This window comes from Sciurus vulgaris (genome assembly GCF_902686455.1).
Source record: "Sciurus vulgaris genome assembly, chromosome: 11".
NCBI classification, from domain to species: domain Eukaryota; kingdom Metazoa; phylum Chordata; class Mammalia; order Rodentia; family Sciuridae; genus Sciurus; species Sciurus vulgaris.
This window is the reverse complement of record NC_136472.1, coordinates 50,023,740-50,049,000: the sequence shown is the minus strand read 5'-3', so window position 1 is coordinate 50,049,000 and position 25,261 is coordinate 50,023,740. Positions and strand designations below refer to the sequence as shown.

At 33.7% G+C, this 25,261-nt stretch overlaps 1 protein-coding gene across 6 annotated transcripts in view; it reads left to right on the top strand.

Annotated features, from left to right (window-relative positions):
* Positions 1-25,261, top strand: part of ANO5 (anoctamin 5) — an 89,090-nt gene that overhangs the window by 5,730 nt on the left and 58,099 nt on the right. For 2 of the 6 annotated variants that reach the window (XM_079101823.1, XM_079101826.1), the window contains exons 2-5: positions 1,943-1,989; positions 14,843-14,890; positions 17,319-17,360; positions 20,892-21,005. In XM_079101823.1, the coding sequence (XP_078957949.1) occupies positions 1,943-1,989; positions 14,843-14,890; positions 17,319-17,360; positions 20,892-21,005 (251 nt within the window). The remainder of the gene's footprint in view (positions 1-1,942; positions 1,990-14,842; positions 14,891-17,318; positions 17,361-20,891; positions 21,006-25,261) is intronic. The other 4 variants (XM_079101824.1, XM_079101827.1, XM_079101825.1 and 1 more) reach the window with 2 other exon arrangements.

Sequence of the window (25,261 nt, the reverse complement as noted above, 5' to 3'; positions counted from 1 at the left end):
AGACTTGCTCTTCTTATAAAAACTTGCATTTGTTTTAATTGGGTTCACTGAGTACCACATTAGTCTCTTCCAAGAATGTTGCTCCAGTGGCCTAATTACCTCCCACTAGGCTCTACCTTTTAAGAGTTCCACCCTCTCTCAATGCTGCCACAGTGGGGACTAAGCCTTCAGAAGGTGAACCTTTGGGGGATGCCCTAAATCACATCCAGACCGTAACACAAGAACATTAGATTAGTATGTATTTCATGTTTGAATACAGTGAGAGGTGTTCTGAACATTGTGAAATTTTGAGTTGTGTTTCAAGGTAGTATTCATGGGAAAACATTTCTTTTGATGGCACTGTATGAATATTTTCAGAGCATTTTAATTTATATTATTCTCTTTTACGTGATAAAGTCTCCACTCAGAGAAGTTCAGCTCTAATTGGTTAGTTTTCACCTTTGCTATAATAACAGCGTTTTAAGAGCAGATTCTTCTACAGCAACAACAACAAAATAAATGCAAATAGAAATTATTTAAACTCCATTTGACACTTTGAAACTTAACCCAAAGGAGTTTATAATAGTTTTTAAAATTAATGAGAAACAGAACATATCTTAAGAGTAACAGCAGTATCAAAGAATATTATTTGTTGACCTCTTGTTAATACTCACACAAACCTTATGAGATAGACATTATGCCATTTACATGATAGTTGAGAGCTTTGAACTTTGTGTACTCTTCTAAGGGAGGATAGGGAAAGTTTGGTTTAGCGTGGTAGAGCACATCCTACATCTCCAACAGTAGCCCCCCTTATTTGTGGGGAATACATTTTAAGACCCTGGGAGGATTCCAGAAATCTCAGAAACCAAGTCCTGTATATAGGTATATTGTGGATTTTTTCTTATGATATTATATCTATGATAAAGTTTAACATAATATAGGCAAAGTAAGAGATTAATAATATTAGCTAATGAGTTAGGACAGGTATAACAATATACTATATTTTGAATATAGACTTTGTTTCTCAAAACATTTATGATACTGTACTTCTTGTGATTCTTACCAATCATTAGTGGTTTGAATAATCTGTAAAAATGAATTGGACTGTTATAAATTAAATCCTTTTCATGTAACACATTTAATATTTTGTGAAATGAATTGTTTATTGGATGCTGAGAAAGTATACAAATGGTAGATTTGTATTTTCTCTTTTCTCAAAACATATACTAACTCTTCCTAAAATTTTAGTTATTATGGATGGCTTTTAAGTGGTACCAGCATTTGATTTCATTCACATTGTGATATTTACTTTAAAACTTTTTTATGTAGGAATTTTTTGAGTTTTAAGTATTTCATAGTATTTGTTCAAGTTGGAGTCACTAGAGAGTAAAAATAAGAATTCTATATGTAATATTTCTCAGTTTTAGAAACTTACTTGAACATGTATATCAGTCCAAATGAATGAGCACATACCCGCTATGAAGATATCTGTATGTTGGGAAAGAAATCTGACCTGCTTAGAACTGGTATGCTCTTATAGTGTTTCCCCTGAAACCAGTCTGGTTCAGTACCAAGAAAGAGGTGGAGAAAATATTTAATGTTTCATGCTAAGAACTAGAAGATACCAATGGAAATTCTATTGGATGTTTTCTTCTTAGTGATTTTTACCTATGGTTTGATAACTCCATTGATCAAAATTAGGTTTATTTCTTAGTGGGTGAGATTATATATCCTATACATCAGTAATTGGTATTTTTCCTTAGATCATAAACAGGTTTCAGCAAATGTCTTTTGTAGGCTGTTTTCAAGTTTATGCCCAGAATGATCTTGCAGGTATTCTCCCAGTATTTTTGTTTTGAATTTCATTTGTTGAATTCCAGTTTTATTTTTGTGTAAGCTTTTGAAAGTAGTCAACCAGCTGACCAATGAAACATGTTTTTCTGTTTCTTTTTTTATCTAGGGAAAAGAAGCAGTAGAGATATCACCTATAGTATCCAAATGAGTGAAGTAAGTGAAATATATATGTATTAACCCCTTGTATGTAAGAGATAAAATTTATCAAGGCAAAGTTAGCAGTGTCCTTCCTATGAACAGTTAGGTCTTTGCATGTCAGTTATTTACTCATGCTACGTTTTATTTTGTCCTCCAACCTATTTATTTTTTCATTAGTAAACCAAAGTCCATGTCTTTCATGCAGAATTAGTATTAGATTTTTCTAATACTAGAAAATTGGAAATTAGAAAATGTTATGAGGAACAAACCTAAGTTGAATATGTTTTAAGGTTTTTTGTGAAATGAACTCAGATATTCTTGACTTTAATACACAAAGTAATAGTATTCAGCCAAACACTTTGCGACAGCTTAATACAAGCTTATTCGTGACCACATTTTATGTTAAGAATTATTAATATGTTATGTGTTTTAATCTGTCACTCTGCTGGAGTTCAAGTGACTCAACCTTAGTTAAAAAAACGTATCGAATGGCACAATAAATAATAAAGTGAGACAGAATTGGCCCTTTTTATGTTTGGGCTTCATGTCTATGGCTTTAATCAACTGAGGATCAAAAATATTCAGAAAAGATAATTGTGTCTGTATTGAACATATGTGTGTTTTCTTTGTCATTATCCTCTAAACAATGCAATAAATTCTTCTTACATAGCATTTACATTATATTGTGTTATAAGTATTTAGAGATGTTTTATGGTATGCAGAAAATTGGGTGTACTCTATATGCAAATTTCAAGACATTTTATTTAATGGACTTGGGCATTGATGGATTTTGGTATCTACAGGGAATACTGGAACCAATCCCCTGCATATACTGAGGAATAACTATACAACTTGTAAAAACTCCCAGAATTATTTCAACCAGAGGCCTTATTTTATTTATATAAGCTTTCAAAAAAACACTACAATTTAGTTTATTTCTATGCCAAGCATAAACATTCTAAAAGTGTTTCAATAAAATAATCTTTCTGTGCTGGGGTTGTGGCTCAGTGGTAGAGCGCTTGCCTAGCATGTGTGAGGTAATGTGTTCGATTCTCAGCACCACATATAAATAAATAAAATAAATGTCCATTGACACTAAAAATAATTTAAAAAATTAATCTTTCTGGTAGACTGCAGTTGATTTGGAACTCTGTGAGTAGCTCTCACAGAGGTAGATGCCCTGAAGTTCGGTTAGAGGTATCTAGTCAGATATAAGCAGTCTTTTTAAAATGGATTTCTAGTGTAATCCCAGCTACTCAGGAGGGTCAGATGGGAGGATTGCAAGCTTGAGATACATTTGGGCAAAGTAAAAAGAGCTGGGGATGTAACTCAGTGGTAGAGCACTTCCCCAGTAAGTATAATGTGTCCTGGGTTCTATCCTGGCATTGAGGGGCTGGGGGCGGGGAACTCTCGGAATAACAAGAAATTACCACCTGAGGAAACACATTCTTTCAGGATAGGTTGGCTGTGGGTTGGTTGACTGGATAAATTGGCTGAATAATAAATAAGCTGGTTGACTTAAATTTCCCAGAAGTTCCGCTAGAAGCTCAGTGAGCATAATACTGAGAGAAGCAATATGAGAAATGGAAGGTACTATGAAGATATTACAGTCCAGTGATTTTTTTTATAGTGTATTTTGAAGATCCCCTGAATAAAAATTTCTTTAAAATGCAGATTCCTGGACTCAATCTCATATGACTACTAATCTTTGGGGATAAGGCTAAAGTGGTCAAGTTTTTTTAGAAAGTACTAAACATGGTTCTTATTACCATTAAGATTTGAAAATCACCGTCATAAAGCAGGGTCTCCACAACTAAAGTGATATAATGTAACAAAAGAACATATTGCGTAAGTGAATAAATCAATCAGTGTAATTGTTTAGAAAATATAGATCATGAAACATAAGTTTTCCTGTCTTTAGTTTAGACAGAGGAAAGATTTATCTTATGAGATTGACTAATCCAATTCAATAATAACAAATACATTATTCTTTTCTTTTTGTTCATATTGACATAGTAATAACTGCAGTTACTGCTTTCAGGAAGATGTAGAAATTTTTTTTCCTGTTTATTCTGCTAAGTACAGCTAAAACTTCTGGACATCATATATAAAACAAACATAATGGGACTTGAAAGTTAGAAGAAGACAGACCAATCGGCAGCCTTGAAGCACAAGAGAAAAACACAGAGTTAGTTCTTGGGTTTACTCTTTCCTTTGTATGTTGCAGACAGGGTGTTGGAGAAGCCAGCAACCCGGAAATGCTGACACAATAACAGAAAGCCTCAAGACGTGCCTACTCTGCATAGGGAAAAGCTGACCTAGGAATACAGAAAAGTTATAGCCAATAAAAGTATTTATTGGGGGATTCATGGTCCTATGACCATCCCTTCTACCAGAGCTCACAAGTGGAGGCTAGACTTTTACCCCCACCTGGTGGTGATGAAGTACTCCACTTCCCTGTAGGGTTGGTGCCAGGGAATTTTGAGTAGAGAGCTGGGACTTTCATTCCCTCTGGGTTGACACAAGTCTCTTTGACAACCTGTCCCTTCATGATGTTAGTGGAGACCATGTGAGGAGCCTGGACTTCCACATCCAGTAGTGATAAAACATTGCAGAAACCCTTCCCTGCTGGGTAGGTATCAGAGGTTGCCTGGTGGTAAGTCAGAAGCTTCATCACTGCCCACAGGAAGAGAAGCTACCTCCGCCCTTCCCCCACCATGGTGACAGGCCATTTGGGGAGCAACAATGAGGCATCCTTGTTCTTGGAATCAGGGAGGGCCTCGGGCTGAGATTGGGTTCCCACCCCACTAAGCAATAATGAGAAACCCTTTTTCACTGCTGCCTTCTTCCAGGACCATAGAGGCTGAGTGTAAAACCTGGACTTCTGTTACCACTTAGAAGTGAGGCATCACCCTACTTACTCACCTGCAATTAGCATCAGCAGATTTAAATAAAATCAATAGTTTAAAGACATTAAATCCCCAAATCTATGTTTCTATAGGAAATGACTCACAATACCAAGAAATGGAAGTGTCTCAGCAAGAATGAGAAAAGATGAATAACATGCCAATGCTGAGATGACATCAAAAATTAGAAGTATAAAGAATAAAATGGAAACTTTAAAACTGAAAATACTTATTAGGAAAATCAAAGGTATAGAGGAAGGAATTCCTAATGTTGAAGATAAAAGAGTTGCCCAAAAGAGTTACTAGAGTGACTAGCAAAGGAACCCGTGGAGCTTAACAAAAGGCATAACACTCAGGACAGTAGAGTCCTAAGAGAGGAGACAGAAAGTGCACTACAGACATATTCAAGAAAATCATCGCTGGAAATACCAGACTGCCAAAAGACATAAAGACCCACAGATTCAAAGAACTGAGGGAACCACAAACAGGATGAATCCAAAATAATTCAGATGAATCAAATTAAAACTAATTAGGAAAAAAAAAATTTGAAATTTCCTAATTTTGAAATTAGGAAAAAAAAAATTTGAAAACAGTGAAGAAAACAACACTTTAACTATAGGAGAAAGTAATTAAAATGATATTAGATTTCTTATAAGAATTCACAGTCTAAAGGAAATGGTAGAAATTTTCAAGGGCTCAGAAAACTATAAATGCAGAAATCTAGAGCCAGTGAAATATACTTGGAGAATGAAAAGAAAATCCAGGCCTAATTAAATCAAGGAAGGTTAAGGATATTCATGAAAAATAAAATGGAGATTCACAAAACCAAAAATAATATCCCTCATGACATAAACAAAATATACTTAGTAAAATATTAGTAAATAAAGTTCAGTAATGTATAAAAAGAACTATATACCATGACCAAGTGGAGTTTATTCCAGTGATGGAAATGTCCTTTATTATTTGAAAAATATCATATTAATAAACTAAGGAATAAAAATCTTATTTTATTAGAAAAAATTATTAAAATTCAATGCCCAGGCATTAAAAACAAAGAACAAAACCTATACAAACTCTCAGAAAAGTAGGAATAGAGTATTATTTCCTCAATCTGATAAAGAATATCCACAAAATACCTGAAATAACATGTTTTATAGTAAAGGATTGAAAACTTTCTCCATAAGATCAGGAACAAAGCAAGGATGTCCTCACTTTCCATTTCTATTAAAGAAAGTACTGACAGTCTTGTTATAAGACAAGAAAATAAAAGACATACAGGACAGAAAGGAACAAATAAAACTCTACCTATTTGCAGAAAATATGATGGTATATTGAAAATCCTAAGAAATATGTAAAAACAAAGCCAAATAAACCTGCAACTAGTAAGTGAGGTGAGTAAGGTAATGAAATACAAGAGAATCATGTAGAACTCAATTGTATTCATATATACTAGCAATGAACATATGAAAATCCCAATTGGCATATAGGTTAATGCAATTCCAGTCAAAATCTCTGCATGACATTTTATAGATATAGACAAGATTATTCTTAAAAAATTATGGAAATGACAAGGAAGTAAGAGATAAACCAATTTCTGGAAAGAAGAATAAAGTAGAAGCAATCACTAATACATCCTATTTCAAGATGTATTTATTATTTTTTTTTTTTTAGCTGTATTCTGGCAAGGGAAAGCCATATAGATTAGTGAAAAATAAAAAGATCTTAAAATAGCCTCACACATATTCTGCAAAATGATTTTTGGAAAATGTACAAAAACCAGTTGATTGGAGGAAAGATAATCTTTTCACCAAATGGTGCTGGAGCATTTGTGTACTCACAGGCAACCTTGGGAACGTCAATCTAAATTTCGTATCTCATACAGAATTAATTCAGTGCTGAATATAGGTTTAATGTAAAACATAAAACTATAAAACTTATTGAAGAAAAAGTAAGTTAAACTCTTTGGAAACCAAGTCATGTCAAAGAGATTTTAAATGTGACAGAAAAGCATGATCTGTAAGAGAAAAAATTGATGCATTGGGGTTTGTCATATTAAGTATATCTTTTCCTGTGAAAGATCCTAGGAGAATTTACAGAGTTATAGTACAGTTTACACACCGGGAGAAATATTTGCATATGATTTATCTGACAAAGGACTTGTATCTATGGTATAGGGATGGTCCTCTACTTATAGGCCAATTTATGTTTTTCTGTATGTTATCATGATATGAGAATAATATACGTCCAGTATAAATAATACCCTAAATTTTGAAGTTTTGTCTCTTCTTGAAGTGGTAATATGTGGCTTGACATTCTGTCTTTATACTAGGTAGCAGCAGCTGCAAAATACAGTCACCCACACACTCATAAGGGGAAACAAACAATCCTCTAGAGTATACTGTGTTGCTGAACTATGATGCTTGGTAGGTTAGGTTTATTAAATGCACTTTCATCTTGGAACATATTCAACTTGTGATGAACTTATTTAAACATAACCCCATAGTAGGTTGAGGATCATCTATATAATAAAAATATTTAATATTAAAAATTAACTCATTTAGAAAGTGGATAAAGTATGTGATGAGACATTTTAGTAAAGAGGAAATATAGGTGACAAATAAGCACATGAAAATATATTCATGTTGACAGACAACTGGTAGGCACTTTCCATAACTTGGCTTTTGTATACTCTGCTGCTGTAAACATTGATATTCTTGTGTCAGTATGTATGCTGATTTCTGCTATTTTGGATAAATACCAAGGACTAGAATAGTTGGGTCATATGGTGATTCCTTTCCTAATCTTTTGTGGAATCTCCAAAATGTGATATATGTACACAACTTGGCCCCAGGGCATTGTGCTGAATAAAACAAAAAATCTCAGAAGTATACACATTTTTCACTTGATTTTTATAACACTTCTGAAACAACATTATAAACATGGAGAAAAAATAGTGGTTCCTAGGGGATATTGACATTGAAAGAAGGAAAATGGACATAAATTTAAAAGGGTTGCATGAGGGAGATCTTCATGGATGGAATAGCTGTATATTGATTGGTATGGTTCTCACACAAATGTACATCTGTGATAAAATAACACAGAACTATACCCACATTGTACTCGTGTCAGTTTCCTGGTTTTGATATTTTTCTGTTATTATATAAGATGCAATCATTAGGGGAAATTGATTGGAGGGTATATAAGATCTCTATGTACTATTTTGGAAAATTCCCATGAAGCTATTATTTCAAAATATTTTTAAAAATTTCATTCATTTATTTTTATGTGTGTGCTGAGGATTGAACCCACTGCCTCACATGTGCTATGCACATGCTCTACCACTGAGCCACAACCCCAGCCCTCAAAATATTTTTAAAGTAAGTGCAACCTACATTCTTTAATGCCAGTTTTTTTCTACCAATACTCAAGTGCCGTAAAAATGAAAGTCCAAGTCAATTGTTAAAAAGAAATATGATAATATAATATTCATCCAAGAATTGGATCAAGACAGAGATGACTAGAATCAATGGATAATTTAGTCCATTAGCAAATGTTGGGCTAATGGACTGATGAATGTTTGGGCTATTTCAAGGCAAGTATATACAGAAATTCCAGGTTCATTATTTCAAAATTGTTTTGTACATTGAAAAGATTTTCTGTACTTTCATGACTGCTTAAAGAGATAAAGGTCTGAATTCTAGAGTGTTGAGCTACTTCTGATTTAAAATTAATATAGGTCATCATTGAACATTGTTAGTCTTTTTGGAGATAAGAAAATGCATATGAATTGAAAATTTATGATACAAATGACAAATTTATCATGACCACTGGAAAGTAAATAAAGATTAATTTAAAAAAACAATATTTATTGAGAACTTAATTTTGCTGTGTGGATGTCATGATGTAGGGAGGTTAACTTGCTCAAGTTTATATATATAGTTAACTTTACATAATTAAGAAAAAGTTTATGAGGAGTCTGTGAAGTGAAACTACATAAATTGGTATTTTATGTATGAAATTTAGGAGCTGAGTTTGCTGTTAATCACTCCATATTTCTTTTATTTTTCCCATTTTAGCTTAAGTTTTTATTGGTGCATATTATTTCTACACAATGTGGGTTTCATTGTGGAATATTCATATAAAAATATAACATGAGTCACCTCACACTATTACTTCTTTAAAAATACTATTTTAAGAACTATGTAAAATTGAGCTATGAATTCATTCTGGTTCTGGGCTTTTCTTTGCTGTTAGGTTATAATTATTTCTTCAATCTCTGGTTTGTTCAAGCTTTCTATTTATTTCTGATTGCATGTTGGTAGCTTAAACTTTTCTAAAAAATTATCCATTTCCTCAAAATTTTCCAATTCATTGGCATGTAATTGTTTATAATAATCCCTTATGATCCTTTTTATTTCCAGGGCATCTTCTCTTTCATTTCTGATTTTGTCTTCTCTCTCTCTCTCTTTTTTTTATTTAGTCTAGGTATTTGTTCAGTTTATTTTTTTAACAAACGGATTCTTGATTTTATTGATTTTCCCCCCTATGGTTTTACTTTTCTCTATTTGACTTGTCTTCTGATCTCTCTTATTTCCTTCTTTCTACTAACGTTTGGTTCAGTAGACATTGATTGCTACAAATTTCCTTCCTCAGTCTGTTTTCATTGCACTCCAAATGTATTGATGTGTTGTTCCCATTATCATTGCAAGATATTTTTATATATATACATATACACACGTGTGTGTATATGCATGTATAAAAATACATATATATACACATATATAAAAATACTTATTTATTTAGTACTAGGAATTGAGCCTATGGTCATTCTATAACTGAGTACATCCCCAGCCATCTTTATTTTTTATTTGGGGACTGAGTCTCAGTAAGTGGCCCATACTGGCCTCAAACTTGTGATCTTCTTGCCTCACCACCCATGGAGCAGGGAATATGATTATACACCATTGTACCTGCCATATTTTTAAATTTTATTTTTGGTGTCGTTTTTCTCCCACTGGGTGTTCAGGAGTATGTATAATTTCCAGATATTTGTGAACTTACCAAGACTCCTCTAGTTCCATACTGTAGGGATTAGAAACTATACCAAATACAATTTCAATTTTCATAGATTTGTTAAGTCTTATTTTGTGGCCTAATGTATTGTCTCTTATTGAGAAAGTTCCATGTCCTCTAGAGATAGATGTGTATTCTATTGGCATTGGGTAGAAAATTCTATATGTGTATATTAGGTCTATTTGATCTAAGTGCTATCTAAGTCTATTATGTCCTTGTTAATTTCCTGTCTACTTGATCTTTCCATTGTTGAAAGAGGTGAATTGCAGTCCCGTAGTATTATTGTATTACTATTTATTCTTCCATATCTATTAATTTTTGCTTTATATATTTATAAAATCTACCAAATTGAGTCAGAAAGAATCAAAAACCTTGAAAAGACAAATAACAAAGAGTTGAAGAAGCAATTGAAATCTTCTAACAAAGAAAGAACACCAGGTGGCCTCATCCCTGAACTCTACTGAATAATCAAAAACTAAGTCATTAACAGTATTTCTTTAAACCTTCCAAAAAATGAAGATAGAAGCAATACTGTCAAGTACATTTTGTGAAGCCAACATCACCCTGACCCCAAACCAAGCAAAGATATAGGAAAGAAAAGGAAAGGAAGAAAGAACGAAGAAAGGAAGAAAATGAGGAGGGGAGGAAGAAAGGAAAGGAAGATACAGGCCACTGTCTCATGAACATCAATGCAAAAATCTTCAGTAAAACATTAGAAAATGAAACAACAACACATCAAAAGATTATATATTATGCTTAAGTGGGATTTATTTCTGACACATAAGACTGGTTTAACATATGAAAATAATTCAAAGGCCGGGCGTGGTGGCACATGTCTGTATTCCCAGTGACTAGGGAGTCTGAGGCAGAAGGATCAAGAGTTCAAAGCCAGCCTTAACAAAAGGGAGGTGTTATGCAACTCAGTGAGACCCTGTCTCAATAAAATACAAAATAGGGCTAGGGATGTGGCTCAGTGGTTAAATGTCCCAGAGTTCAATCCCCAATACCAAATAATAATAATAATAATTCAATATGATGTATGACTTGATCAGAAAAAATACAAAGCTATATAATCATTTCAGTTGCTGGATAAAAAGTATTTGAAAAAACTTGGCAACCATTCTTGATAAAAACTCTAAAATGGTTAGGTACAAGAGGAGGTCTTTTATTAAAAATTCCATGTCTGACACCACACTCAGAACAACTGAAAGCTTTTTCACTAAGATCCAGTACAAGACAAAGCTACCCTACCTGGACTGTTTCTGTTCAGTGTGGGATTGGAAGTACTAGTAAGAGCAATTAGAAAAAAAAAAAAAAAAAAAAATAGGAAAGAAATAAAAGGTATGCTAGTTTTAGGAGAAGAAGTAAAATTAATCCCTATTTGCAGGTGAAATGATCCTAAAGATTCTGCACACACACACACACACACACACACACACACACACACACACAAATCTTTTAGAACTATTAAATGAATTCTGTAAAGATGCATGATACAAAATCAATGTACAAAAATCAGTAGCATTTCTATACACAAATAATGACCAAACTGAAAAAGAAATCAAGAAAACAATCTTATTTACCATAGAATGAAAAAAAAAGCATAAATAAAATTAACCAAAGAGTTAAAGATTGGAAAATCTAAAGCATTAATGAAAGAAATTGAAGGTACAAATAGGGGAAGGATACCTGTATATAAGAATGAGAAGAATTAACATTGTCAAAATGTTTATACTACCCAAACCAATATAGAGACTTAACACAATCCTACTGAATTCTAATGCCATTCTTCAAAAAAATAGTAAATGAATCCTAAAGTTCAAATGTAAATACATATAAACACACACACACATAGTGGAACAGAATACAGAACCAAGAAACAAATCCAAAAAGTATGGTCAAACAAATTTTAACAAGGACTCAGTCTAAGCGGTCTCAGTGGGAAATGGATAGTTTCTTCAATAAGTAATGCTGGGAATATGTAAATATTCTGCTGAGGGTGAGGATATAGAATGCCTACCTAGTGCACTGAGACATTGAAAATGGGGCTCTGAAGGCACAGATCTAAGTTTACTTAGGATCGTACAGTACATACATAGGCACATTATCCAATCAGGTTAACACTCTTGTTAAAGCATAACAGAATCAGCCTATAGGTGAACTATATGTTGAGGTAATATAAACAAACCGAGGATGCCTAAGTAATTCTGCCCAGCAACAAGTCTGAAACAAAGGACTGGGGGGATGGTAAGCTCCAGCACACAGCATGAAGCAAGGGGAGCTCACATCACACCTTGCTGGGATGCTTGATAAGTGAGGCCTTCCCTCAGCTCCTAACTCAGCCTCAGCAGCTGCAAAGACCTTCATTCCATGGCGAGTCTTTACCATTACCTCAGTTTCTCTGTCCAGACTGTTTGGCTTACTTAGACCATGGTGTCAGCGACTGCTATCAGATAAGCTCTAGGAATGTTCCCTACAGGAATACTGGATTTCCATGTAGAAAAATGAATTTGGACCTTTTCTTACATCCCATGCTAGCTATTCAAAATGGATAAAACAGATGAAATACTTAAATGTAAGATCTGAAACCACTGAGTGTAGGAAAAAACCTCCTGGAAATTGTCCTTGGTAAATTTTTGGGTATCACAGTAAAAATCTCAGATTACATAAATAAATGAATGGTACTACATCAAACTAGAAACTTCTTCACAGGAAAGGAAATAACAAAAGTGAAAAGGCAATCTGTAAACTAGGGAAATAATTACAAACCACAGGTTTGAAAATGTGGTAATACTCTAAATTTTACTCTTATGATGCAATAGTAGAAAATCTTGTAACCCAGTTAAAAAAATGGGCAAAGGACCTGAATGTTTGTTTCTTCAAAGAAGACGTAAGAATGGCCAAAAGTTATGTGTAAAGGTGTTCAACATCACTAATCATTAAGAAAATTAAAATTAAAACTACTGTGAGATCACATTATGTTGAATACCTTAAATATACACAATGAAATATGCATAATGAAATTTATTCAAAGCCAGAAAATTCCTGTATAGAACTTTTGATTTTTTTTTTTCTGAATTTCAATCTCCAAATCTTTCCCATTTAATATTTCAAATATTCAGGATGACTTCAGTGTCTATGATGATTTATAGATCCTCTTAATAGTGTCCCATTTTGCTACTAAAGTTTGTGTTATTTATCCATTTATTCATTTCATTTCATTTTGTACTATTTCACTAAATCTTTTGGTGGCTGGGGTCAGGAAAGAAGGCACCTGATATGTGAAAGCTATTGCCCTGTTGAGGGAAGTGTAGAATTAATAACAGTATGGATTCTCTTTCTGCCAAATAATGAGGTCAGTAAGAAGGGAGATAATGAAATACTCAGCAAAAAGTAGAAAAACCTTTATTATTTTATTTCACCTTTTTTTGAAAACTGGATATATAACCATAGTTTTTGATTGGAAATCAGACCAAACTTATTTTTCCTAAAGTGACAGATTATGATACTACACTGATGGCTTTTGGAACATTTCTTCTTCTTCTTTTTTTTTTTTTTTTTTGGTACCATTTTATAAGCAAAGTAACTGACCTTTCTGTAGAATAATTGAAAAACAATGTTATGAGAAATCAACATAAAATGAAAATATACTACGGAGTTATACAATTTATTTGTAGAGATTTCTCCTTCAGAATTGACTGATTAAGATATTCCTTAGCTTTTTTTGATAGCTGATATATTTAGATTCACTAGTGAAATTCATTCACAGTCCATAAGTAAGAATCACAGGTAAGTGGAATAGGATTTTAGCAAGTCATGAATCATTTCCACTTGGTTCAACATTACTTTACTACCATAGATTATATGCAACTTTTTGTATAAGTTAAGTGGTATGATAATTGGCATGTGTTCAAAATTTTCTCTTCATCCTCTTTAAGAACACAAAGAAATTACCACTTCTTCCTGGCACATTTTGCCACTTTACTCCTCTAGAATGCCCTACGAATACTTTATCTAGAATGCATCATGAGTATTTTTAAAATTCATCTATAGTGCCTTTTATTTGCTTTTGCAAAATTGGTTCTTGGTCATAATGAGATGCTGGTTGTGATTTTCCAAGAACAAGATGGGTGAATTCCCAGTCTAGATATGAATTGCGAGTTATTTATTATCTACTGTCTCTTCATAATTCTTACTGTACCTGTCCCTAGAGACTACTGAGGAGTGAATGTGTGTGATTTCAGGAGTAGGTTGCATAGTATGCTGGCCATATGTAACATGAGGACCTTAAAATCCATCGCCCTCAGGGAGGCATTATTATTGCTTTGATTACAAATGGTGCAGGTGTATTTATATACACATATGGACCTTTTCTTGAGTATAAAGCCTTAAGAATCCTGATGTTGACTTTTTATAAGATATTCATTTTAATAATTTCAAGCCAATGTTGAAAGGCATAAAAACAGCTAATTAATTCTGCTCTTCTAGTTGATCCTGTTCAAAATTCAGTCTCATTAAAAGAATAAAGCTCCTTGTTATTTCCCTGCAGTTTTATCACATTCTTAACTATTTCTCATGTCATATATTATTTAATAAAAGTACTTCCCAAATTATCACTCTCTCTCACATATCCTCTCTCTTTATATACACATAGAGACTTGCACACACACAGACACATACACAGTTATGTAGATCCATACATGCACATGGATACATTTGAATATACAAAATTTGGGGCACACTTTTGGGAGTTTCATAGTTCCCTTGAGTAGTTTAGTATCTGTGCATAGGAAACCTTAATAATTTTGTTAATGAAACTTAAAGGTTCCACTTGTTTGATTGACACTATTATTGACAGCCTTATGTCTTCCCCCCAATGCTACTAACAGAGCATGAGCAGCAGAGAATCCAGTTTTCTCATCAAGGAAGAACGAATGGTAAGCAGCAATTGGTACTACCAATGGGCATACATGGGATACCTTTTTGCAGAGTGCAGGGTGATGCTGTCTTTCCCAATGCAGTTTTTTGAAGACCCTCACACATGGTATTTGATAATTTTTTTGTTTATGTTAATCAGTTATGCTGCATAGAATAACATATGAAGTGTAGCAATTTGCTTGCATTTTAATAATTCCTAGTTTGCAAATGAGAAAATGAAAAGTCCAGTGAGTTGACGACTTGATCAAAACCATTAGTATGGATGGTTAAACAATAGATCCTAGACTAGAGCTAAGAATTTTTTTTCTTTTTTTCTTTTTTTTTTTTTTTTCCTTTTTTCTTTCTGTTACTAGGGATTGAACCTAGGTGCGCTTAGCCACTGAGCCACATCCCCAGCCTTTTAAAAATATTTTACTTAGAGACAATGTCTTGCTAAGTTTCTTAGGGATTCACTCAGTTGCTGAGGCTGGCTTTGAACTCACAATCCTCCTGTCTCGGCCTCCTGAGCCACTGGGATTACAGGTGTGTGCTAACATGCCTGATTGGGGCTAAGTTTCTGAGACCTACTTTGGATTTTTTTCCATTACATCATTCTTCTTGTTTATAAAGAGATGCCAAATAATAATTATGAAGAAAAACAATTCATTTAAAAATTAAATTTGAATACCAATTAAAAGGTCAGTAGACCTCTTAATTTTTCACTCTTTGCTAATAACAAATGCCATTTTGGAAGGTGGGAAAATAGTTTCAGCATAGATGATGGTTTGTTTTTCACCAGGGAACTAACTTTAGTATTCTGAATGAGGATGTGGGGATGATCAAATTAAAATAATTGAAATTTTATTGGTTTGGTATTTATTTATTTTTTATTTTGATCATGTAAAGCATTCACATGATTCCAAAGTTGAAGACCATAGATTAAATAAGGTGTAGTGATGCCTAAATCTTAAAAAATTTGGATTTTTCTCCTTAAGAGAAACCAATTGAAAATTATTTTACCATGAGAATATATTGCTAGGGTCTTTCCTAAATCCCCAGAAGGGGCAGGTGCAAGAAAAGTACCCTGAGGTTTAGACATTATTGGCTTGAAGGTAAATCTATCTCAGGTTGAAACTGAGAAATAAAGCATTTTCAGACAAAGTTTCTTCCTTCTTTGGCCTCTTAGTAACCATTTATTTTTATTTGGTCTAATTCTTCCAAGGCTGTCATAAATATGGCAATGATGAATACCCCTGGGAGTTAGTTTTAAGCAACTTTGGCCAGTATCTCCTTCTACATGGGATTTCTCTATTAGAAAACAAAGACACATGTAGTCCTTCCCTATATTGCTAAATTCCACCTCATCGGTCTAATGAATGTGTGAGAGTGCCTGTCTCCCCACAGCTTGGTCAACTGGACCATCATTCCTTTAGATCTTTGCCCATTCAGTAGCCTCTTCAGAACTATTTCCGTTTTTTCAGTATCCTTAGTTTAGTTTAGATCTGTATTTCTCTCTATGTGAGTGAGATACTAATTTTTTTCAACATCAAAATATCATTTTAATTTATTTTGCTTTACCACTCTGTTTGTATATGTTTTCCATTTTCCTGTTTGGCAGTTAGACTTTTCATTTTGTTTTCTCATTTTTCACATATAGAAATGGCTTATTACAGAACAGGAATTTCTACCCCAACAATCACCAGTTGCTTAGGCCTCCTCAGTCTGTTCCAGAAAGAGAATAGTTGATGCAAAACTTGTTATGTCAAGAACTGAGCCCCTTCATTGGTAATTTTGCTGGATTATTTATTCTTTCATGATGCAATAAAGTATGCACAGTATGGACTTTTTTGTGCTATTGCTTTTGTTTTCTTTCAAATATCTTTCAAATATCAGATATTTTAAAGACATTTCCTTGGTATTTTACATATTAGTATTTTAGCCATGACAATAGAAACTAGGAGACAATTCAGTGTTTCAATAATTGAATGATTTTCTTTTTTCAGTGTGTTAGAAAGTCATGAAATATTTAAGAAATAAGCCCTGGGTAAACTTTATACATTTTATGTCTTCCCAGAATATACAATGGTGGCAATTTTGCTTTCTTTTTCTGATATATAGAGGCATATGTAAAGAATATCTATTTTGCTTTGTATTTCCATTAGTCCCATGTTTTAATTCATTATGCCTCTCTTTCTTCCATAATTTCACAAATATTTTCCATCCGAATTTACATTATAAAAAATTTAGGGAAATTTACTTTGAAGTAAATTTTTTTATTATTCTTTCCCATTTTTTCTTCTTTATTACTTGTTAACTTTTTCTATCCTTCAGCTTTAAATATCACACACACAGAGTGATCACACTGAGTGTGTTTCATACTGATTATCTGTTTTTTAAACTGTTTAATTCTGAGTAGGGTTTGCTAACTCCCTATTGGTTGCTTCACAGCCTGCAAAGCGATTCAATTTGTTCCTGAGGCGGCGTCTTATGGTAAAATCGTGCTGAATGTTGTTGGCTTATGCTCTGGATGGCTTAATAATAGCCTGGATCAGTTTCTTCCAATGAATACTATTAATATGGGGGGTTTTGTTGCCAATTTCTACTTCTCTGGAAATTGACATTTAAGAATGGTGATTCTTAATCGTTGTTGGTTATAAAGAGATCTGTGTACCCTCTTCCTAAAAATGTATAAACACACACACACACACACATTAATGCAAATAGACTTCACATAGTTCAGGGGTTTATTAACTCCTATCAGGAATATAGGTTATGAATCTCAGAATAACCCCATTATTCAAAGAGAAGTCACTCAGATGTTTGCTTAATTATAAATTGGCATTTCTCAGAACAGATCAAATATAAACACTAACATGCATGTATTGTAAAATATGGTCTTTGTGTTACATTTTGAGCAAAACAAAAACATGATTTTCAAAAGTATTCTGTAAACTGTGGCATATATATACAATGGAATATTACTCTGCCATGAAGAATGATAAAATTATGGCATTTGCAGGCAAAATGGATGAAATTGGAGGATATCATGCTAAGTGAGATAAGCCAATCTCAAAAAACTAAAGGATGAATGATCTCGCTGATAAGCGGATGAGGACATATAATGGGGGGTAGGAGGGGTTAGCGTTAGGGTTAGGGTTAGGTTTAGGGTTACGGATAAGGAGGGTGGTAAGAATGGAGGAAGGAAGGACTATATAGAGGGAAAAAAGGGGTGGGAGGGGTAGGGGGGGAAGGGAAGAAAAGTAACAATGAATTAAACAACATTGCCCTATGTAAATTTATGATTTTTAATAAAAAAAAGTATTCTGTGTTTTAAAAGTATTCTGTGTAACAAAATTATGCATTTTTCTGCCCCAGTAAGCTTTTTTAAAATTATTATTTTACTTTTACAGACTGCATTTTGATTCATTGTACACAAATGGGGTACATGTTTTCATTTCTATGCTTGTACAAGATATACCATTCGTGTAATCATAAATGTACATAGGATAATACTGTCTGTGTCATTCTGCCATCTTTCATACCCCACCCACTCCCTGCTCTCATTTCCCTGTAAGTAATCCAAATTTCCTCCATTCTTCTCTTAACCCCATCCCCCACGCCCGTTATATATCATCATCCACTTATCAGGGAAAACATTCAGCATTTGGTTTTTTGGGATTGGCTTATTTCACTTAGCATGATATTCTCCTCTCCCATCCATTTATGTGCAAATGCCATAATATTATTCTTCTTTATGGTTGAATAATATTTCATTGTGTATATATACCACAATTTCTTTATCCATTCATCTGTCGAAGGGCATCTAGGTTGGTTCCACAATCTAGCTATAGTGAATTGAGCTGCTGTAAACATTGATATGGCAAGAAATCAAAGCAAGAATCAATAAATGGGGTGGATTCAAACTAAAAAGCTTTTACTCAGCAAAGGATACAATCAATAATGCGAAAAGAGAGCCTACAGAGTAGGAGAAAATCTTTTCCACATGCATTTCAGATAGAGCACTAATCTCCGAAATTTACGAAGAACTTACAAAACTTTACACCAAAAATACAAAGAACCCAATCAATAAATGGACAAAGGAACAAGACAGACACTTTTCAGAAGAAGATATACAGGTGATTAATAAATATATGAAAAAGTGTTCAACATCCCTGGTAATTTGAGAAATGCAAATTAAAACAACTCTTAAGATTTCATCTTACCTCAATTAGCATGGCTATTATCAAGAACCCAGTAAGCTTTAATAAGTTTTGTTAACAATATTAAAACATGTGCCTAATGGTGATTGCAAAGATACCAGTGATTTTTTTTCTATATTAAAAAAAATGTTATAGTTTATAATCAGGGTTGCACTATGAAAGAAGTTTGGATTTTCCTGTTCTTTGTGAACTTAGATTTAACTGGTCTAAACAATATGATCACTTGTAAAAATATTAGTCATTTAACAAACCTAACATATAAAATATGGCTGTCACAGAATCAGAGAAAGAGGAGTGGTTTTTTTTTTTTTTTTTTTTTTTTCCTCTCTAATTTTGTACTTACATCATACTTGGTTTAGTTTTTTCTACCATTTAGCTTTCATAAACTTGTGGGAATTTCATAAGATAGGCTAATATTATGATGATTTGTAAGAGTGCCAATGATTTTTGTTTTATTTTCCATTCTTTTCCTTTTTGACTGATTTATAATCAAGGTATACCACATAACATATAGCAGTTTGAGTTTTCTCTGGTTATTTTATTTTCTTATAGGAAAGAGTAACTGATTATTCAATTCTTCACATGGTGTGCCAAAAACTCAGACGTAACTTTTGAGTTTCTACATTTTGATTCTTAATCTCTGTACTCCCTAGATTTTTCGGTGGATGTTTTTGTTCATTTTTTTCATTAATTTCCTCCGGTGCATTGGAAATTTGTTCTTTCTGGGACACATCAGCTGTTCACTCATTATGTACAGTAATTCTGTTCATATACCACAGATAAAACACGAAATTTTTGTCTGACTTGATCATAACTAATCTACACTCATTCCTTTATATGGGAGACTCATCTGGCCTGACTTGGGAGAATAAAAGAGCACAGAGTACCATAAAAGAAACTCAAACTAATAAAACCACCACTTGTGAAATACAGACATCTAGTTCCCCATTCACAAGTTTGCTTAAGCCAGTGGAAAATGATTACATTGGCATTCACTGCATTATCTATTTGAATAATTCTAAATATTACAGGTGAAATATTAAAAGTATCAAGTATTACATATTACATGTGAATTGTAAAGACCAAATAAGTCAAACATGAAATCTCTTTTTTATAAGCTCTCTAGTACTTTTTTGTTGTTTTGAAAGGAAAGGAATGAATGAACTATACAACATATGAAACCTAAACTTGTAAGTTTGATTATAATAGTGAAATAATTCCACAAATTTAAACAGAAGATTGATTGTGACTCACCCAAGATCAATGGTAGAAGAGATTTGCATGAGAACTTACTTACAGTGAGACCAGCTAGCAAGCTACCAGCTTTCTAATTTTTAATTGTGCCTTGATTTTATTCTAACATTTCAAAGGTTGAAATAGAAAGTGATAATTATATGAAAAAATCTGTAACTATTAATCACATCCTGAAAGAAGTGTGTAATCATGGGTTATCTAATGAACTAATTGCTGTGTTTAATAAATATAACAAAACTCTCTGAATGTGCATTTTGGGATTAATGTATACATATGTTCATTTTATAATTTTATACAATTGAAGCATTGTTTTGTGTGGATTTCTTAACTTCCTCCTGAGTTTTTATTATTTAACACCTCTATGAAATTTCACTTCGTAAAATAAGCATCCTCTTCTGCTAATGAGAACTCTGGTTACTTGTCCTGACATGCCATTCCAAGGTCAAATAAAATAAGGTGGGAATCAAATTTTAAATAATGTCCTCTATAGCTTTTGCTATTTGAGAATAAACAATAATTTTGAATATGTCATTTATGTCTCCTGCAGTTTCAAAAAAGAGAACAAAGTAAAGATTCTGTCTTCTTCCGTGATGGAATTAGGCAAATTGATTTTGTGCTTTCCTACGTTGATGACATAAAGAAAGATTCAGACTTAAAGGCGGTAAGTGCTTATCTTAGAGAAACAGGAAGAAAAAGATGCACATTCTGTATTTTTACATAGGTGTTCACCTTGAATTATATTGCAAATGTGAAAGTGCTCTGAAGTTTTCTTGAAAGCTGACACTTAGTGAGAAGACTGCAAAATTAGTAGCCTACAAATGGGTATTTAAGTCAATTTTATTTTGGGCGTATTTTGAGACTACTTCTTTATCTTCTTTCAAATGATAGATTTTTTACATAGCTCACCTTTAGATTTTTTTTTATTGTAAACAAATGGGATACATGTTGTTTCTCTGTTTGTACATGGCGTAAAGGCATGCCATTTATGTAAATTTACATAGGGTATTGTTGTTTGATTCATTGTTATTTTTTCCCTTCCCCCCACCCCTCCCACCCCTCTTTTCCCTATACAGACCTTCCTTCTTCCATTCTTGCCCCCCTCCCTAACCCTAACTCTAACCCTAACACTAACCCCTACCTCCCCCCATTATGTGTCCTCATCCACTTATTAGCGATATCATTCAACCTTTGGTTTTTTGAGATTGGCTTATCTCACTTAGCATGATATTCTCCAATTTCATCCATTTGCCTGCAAATGCCATAATTTTATCATTCTTTATGGCTGAGTAATATTCCATTGTATATATATATACCACAGTTTCTTTATCCATTCATCAATTGAAGGACATCTAGGACAATCTGGCTATTATGAATTGAGCAGCTATGAACATTGATGTGGCTGTATCTCTGTAGTGTGCTGATTTTAAGTCCTTTGGGTATAGGCCAAGGAGTGGGATAGCTGGGTCAAACGGTGGTTCCATTCCAAGTTTTCTAAGGAATCTCCACACTGCTTTCCAGAGTGGCTGCACTAATTTGCAGCCCCACCAGCAATGTGTGAGTGTACCTTTCTCCCCACATCCTCGCCAACACCTGTTGTTGCTTGTATTCTTGATAATCACCATTCTAATTGGGGTGAGATGGAATCTTAGGGTGGTTTTGATTTGCATTTCTCATATTACTAGAGATGTTGAACATTTTTCCATATGTTTGTTGATTGCTTGTAGATCTTCTTCTGTGAAGTGTCTATTCATTTCCTTAGCCCATTTGTCGATTGGATTATTTGCATTCTTGGTGTAGAGTTTTTTGAGTTCTTTATTAGATATTAAATGTGACATTTAAAATATGAGGTTTGTTTTTGAAAATAATATTTACTTTTTATATGAATTTTTCATTTTAAAAATGTATGACTAATCCATCTGATCTGAAATAATCTTCATGTTGTGCTCTATTCCACACCCTGTTATTTTTGTTGTAACACCTATCATATTCTAAGTTATTTATTCATTTTTATTTTTACTGTTTACTGCCTCTGATACCATAAATTAGATTTTTAAGGCCAAGTACTTTGTCTTGTTCATTGCTATATAATGTGTGATAAACATGTATATATACATATATATATATATATATGGATGTATTTGTATACACTCACATTTATTTACATACTTAGAAAGTAAATATCATACAAATAAAAGTGAAAACCATAAAACTAGAGCTATTATACATACCCACAAGAGCATGTGACTATCCAGTCCTTTCTTTTACTCTTTCCTGGTTTCTGGTCCAGCAGGTCTCTGAAATTTATATACCATTGTCTTTTTCATTTTTTCTCTGAATGTTCTTTTCACTCTTCATTGGGGTGTTCTGCTTCCCCTAGCAGTCCTCTTAAGTGCAGGCAGTTTTCCTTACTTTCCCTGGAGATATGGTAAAATATCTTTTGTCTTGTTAATTACACTGTATTCTCCCTCCCTTGTCCCTGAAATTCCTGAGTTGTGAATCTCATCAGATTGACTAGTGCCCTGTACTGCTGTTGTCATTCTTTTGGACTCTGGTTCTTCCCTTTTATTTTTCTACAATTTTAGCTCCTGCTCACTGTCAGTATTTCCACCAGTACTCTTACTTTTTTCAATCACTTTTGATCTCAGTGCATGCATGGAGGATTATTTTGGCCCTCTAACCCTTCTGTTACTTGAAGTCCCTTCTCCAATGATCCATTACTCTCTTATTCACTTCCCTGAAAGTTGCCATTGCTGATAACTGTAGCTCTTTTTAATTATATTTCATGGGCCAAACTTTTTAACCAACTCTTCAGATCTTTCCTATACACTTCTCTTTCAATCCCACCAGGACTAGATGAAATATAATTATTTTTCCACCTTTTTACTCTTCTTTATCCCCCTCTTTCTGATCTTTTTCTAGCTTAATTCTGATGGTCAACAACTGTGATCACTCTATTATATATGACACCAAGTCCCTTGCTCCTCTTTCAAGCATACTCAGTTAACAAAGCAACCTTAATTAAATCCCGCTCTTCACTTTCATGCCTACACCCATGCAGAAAGAAAACTGTACAACTTAGATTTCACTTTATAAGGTGCCCATGGACCACTAGTTGGCCCTTACTGCTCTCTGGCAATCATATCTGACTTCTTTATTCTATTGTCCCCCACTCTTCTGCTTAAGAACCTATTCTTTTTTCTCATACCTTTACTACCTCCTTCTCCATTTCAATCTAAGCTAATCACACTTTTATACTTTGCTGAGAAAACTGGCAAGAAGAGAAATTCTGTAAGTTTCTGTCATCACATCTCTCCATCCCCTAGCATTACCATCTATACAGTCTGCCTACCTTCCTGTTATCATAGAAGAACTACTTATCCTTCTATCTAAAGCCAACCTTTCCATGTGCCCTGTAGTTTATTTCTTCTCACCTACTATTCAGAAGTCACCATGACCACCCTTAGGTTTTTCGATCATTAGAAAGACTCAAAGGACTTAGCATACAGTCATGTTCATGCAAAGCAAAAGCAGCAAAGAGAAAAGGTTCATGGAATAATGTTCAAGAGAAAGCAGGAACAAGCCTACAGGAGTCCTCAGGACATGCTTCTCCAGTAACAATATATGGTAACACATATAAAGTGTTGTGTACTGGGCAAGATCATTAGAGACTCAGTGCCCTAGGCTTTAATTGTGAGATGGTCACCTCCTCATGTTTTGCCTAGGGCATGTCCAAATCCCTTACTCCTAGAATAAAAGTAGGAGTTTAGCATAAACTACTAGTGGCAAAGTGAGCCACTCTTATCAGTTCTGGTGTTGAAGAGAAACCTCCAGAAAGCCAAGTTCCCACATGCCAAAGATGATCTTGCCATTCCTGCAGGCTGGATAGTAGTTACCTGTCTGTTATATAAACTCTTTTCTTTATACCTAATTAATAGTACCGTTCCTGCAGTTCTTTCCTCTCTCTCCAAAATGAGATCTTGTGTTTTTTTCCTGAATTAGTTCCTTAAAAAATAAGCAGTTAACTTCTACTTTGAGAAAACAGCAAGCAAAAGCAAGACAAAAACTTTCTTGATCCAAGTTTCCTTACCAATTACTCTCCAGTTCTCAAATTCCTTTTTGCCCAATCTTATTAAACCTGTTCCTTTCAGGGCCTCACCCCAACCACTCTGCTCATCTCCACATAGAGCCAGTGTTGAAGTCTCAGCCCTCATCATACTGGACCTATTAAAATTTGACATACTTGATCATACCCTTTCTTGTGTATGTTCTTCATTTGGCTTCAGAGAACACATTTGTATTTTTCCCTTCTTTCACTAAATGTTCCTTCTCAATCTTTTCTTCTGCTTAAACCCTTACTCTTGTGGTGCCTCAAGGCATAGTTTTTAATCCTTACCTTTTTTTCTTAACTTCCACTGATTTCTCTAATGATATTATGTTGTCTCCTAGTTTTAAAACTGTATTTGTACCAAATCCAGAGTTTCCTTTTCCTGTTCAGAATTCTCTCCCAATAATACCCAACTCTATGACTGTTCTGCATCTTTATTTAGAGGTCTCATAGACATCTGAAACTCAACAGTTCGATTCCTCTACTTCCTCCAAAGGCAGATCCATCTACAAGTCTTCTCCCTCTCTACTTACTCAGTATACCCTTCAATTATTGAAAAGGATCTAACTTAAAATATGTTGTAAATGCCCCAGTTCAATTACTTTTTCAGTGTGTTTCCACTGTAAGAAAATACTGTGGAAATTCAATATCAACCATCATTCATTTTTTTTTAAATATGAAGAAACACTTTAACAGCTAAAATTTTGTACCATTTATTTTTTTCTTCACCTAAAATGTCCATTCTACTTCCCCACATAATTTTATGCTTATATGCATATTTTATTCTTCAGTCTTTTTTATTATTCAGTTAA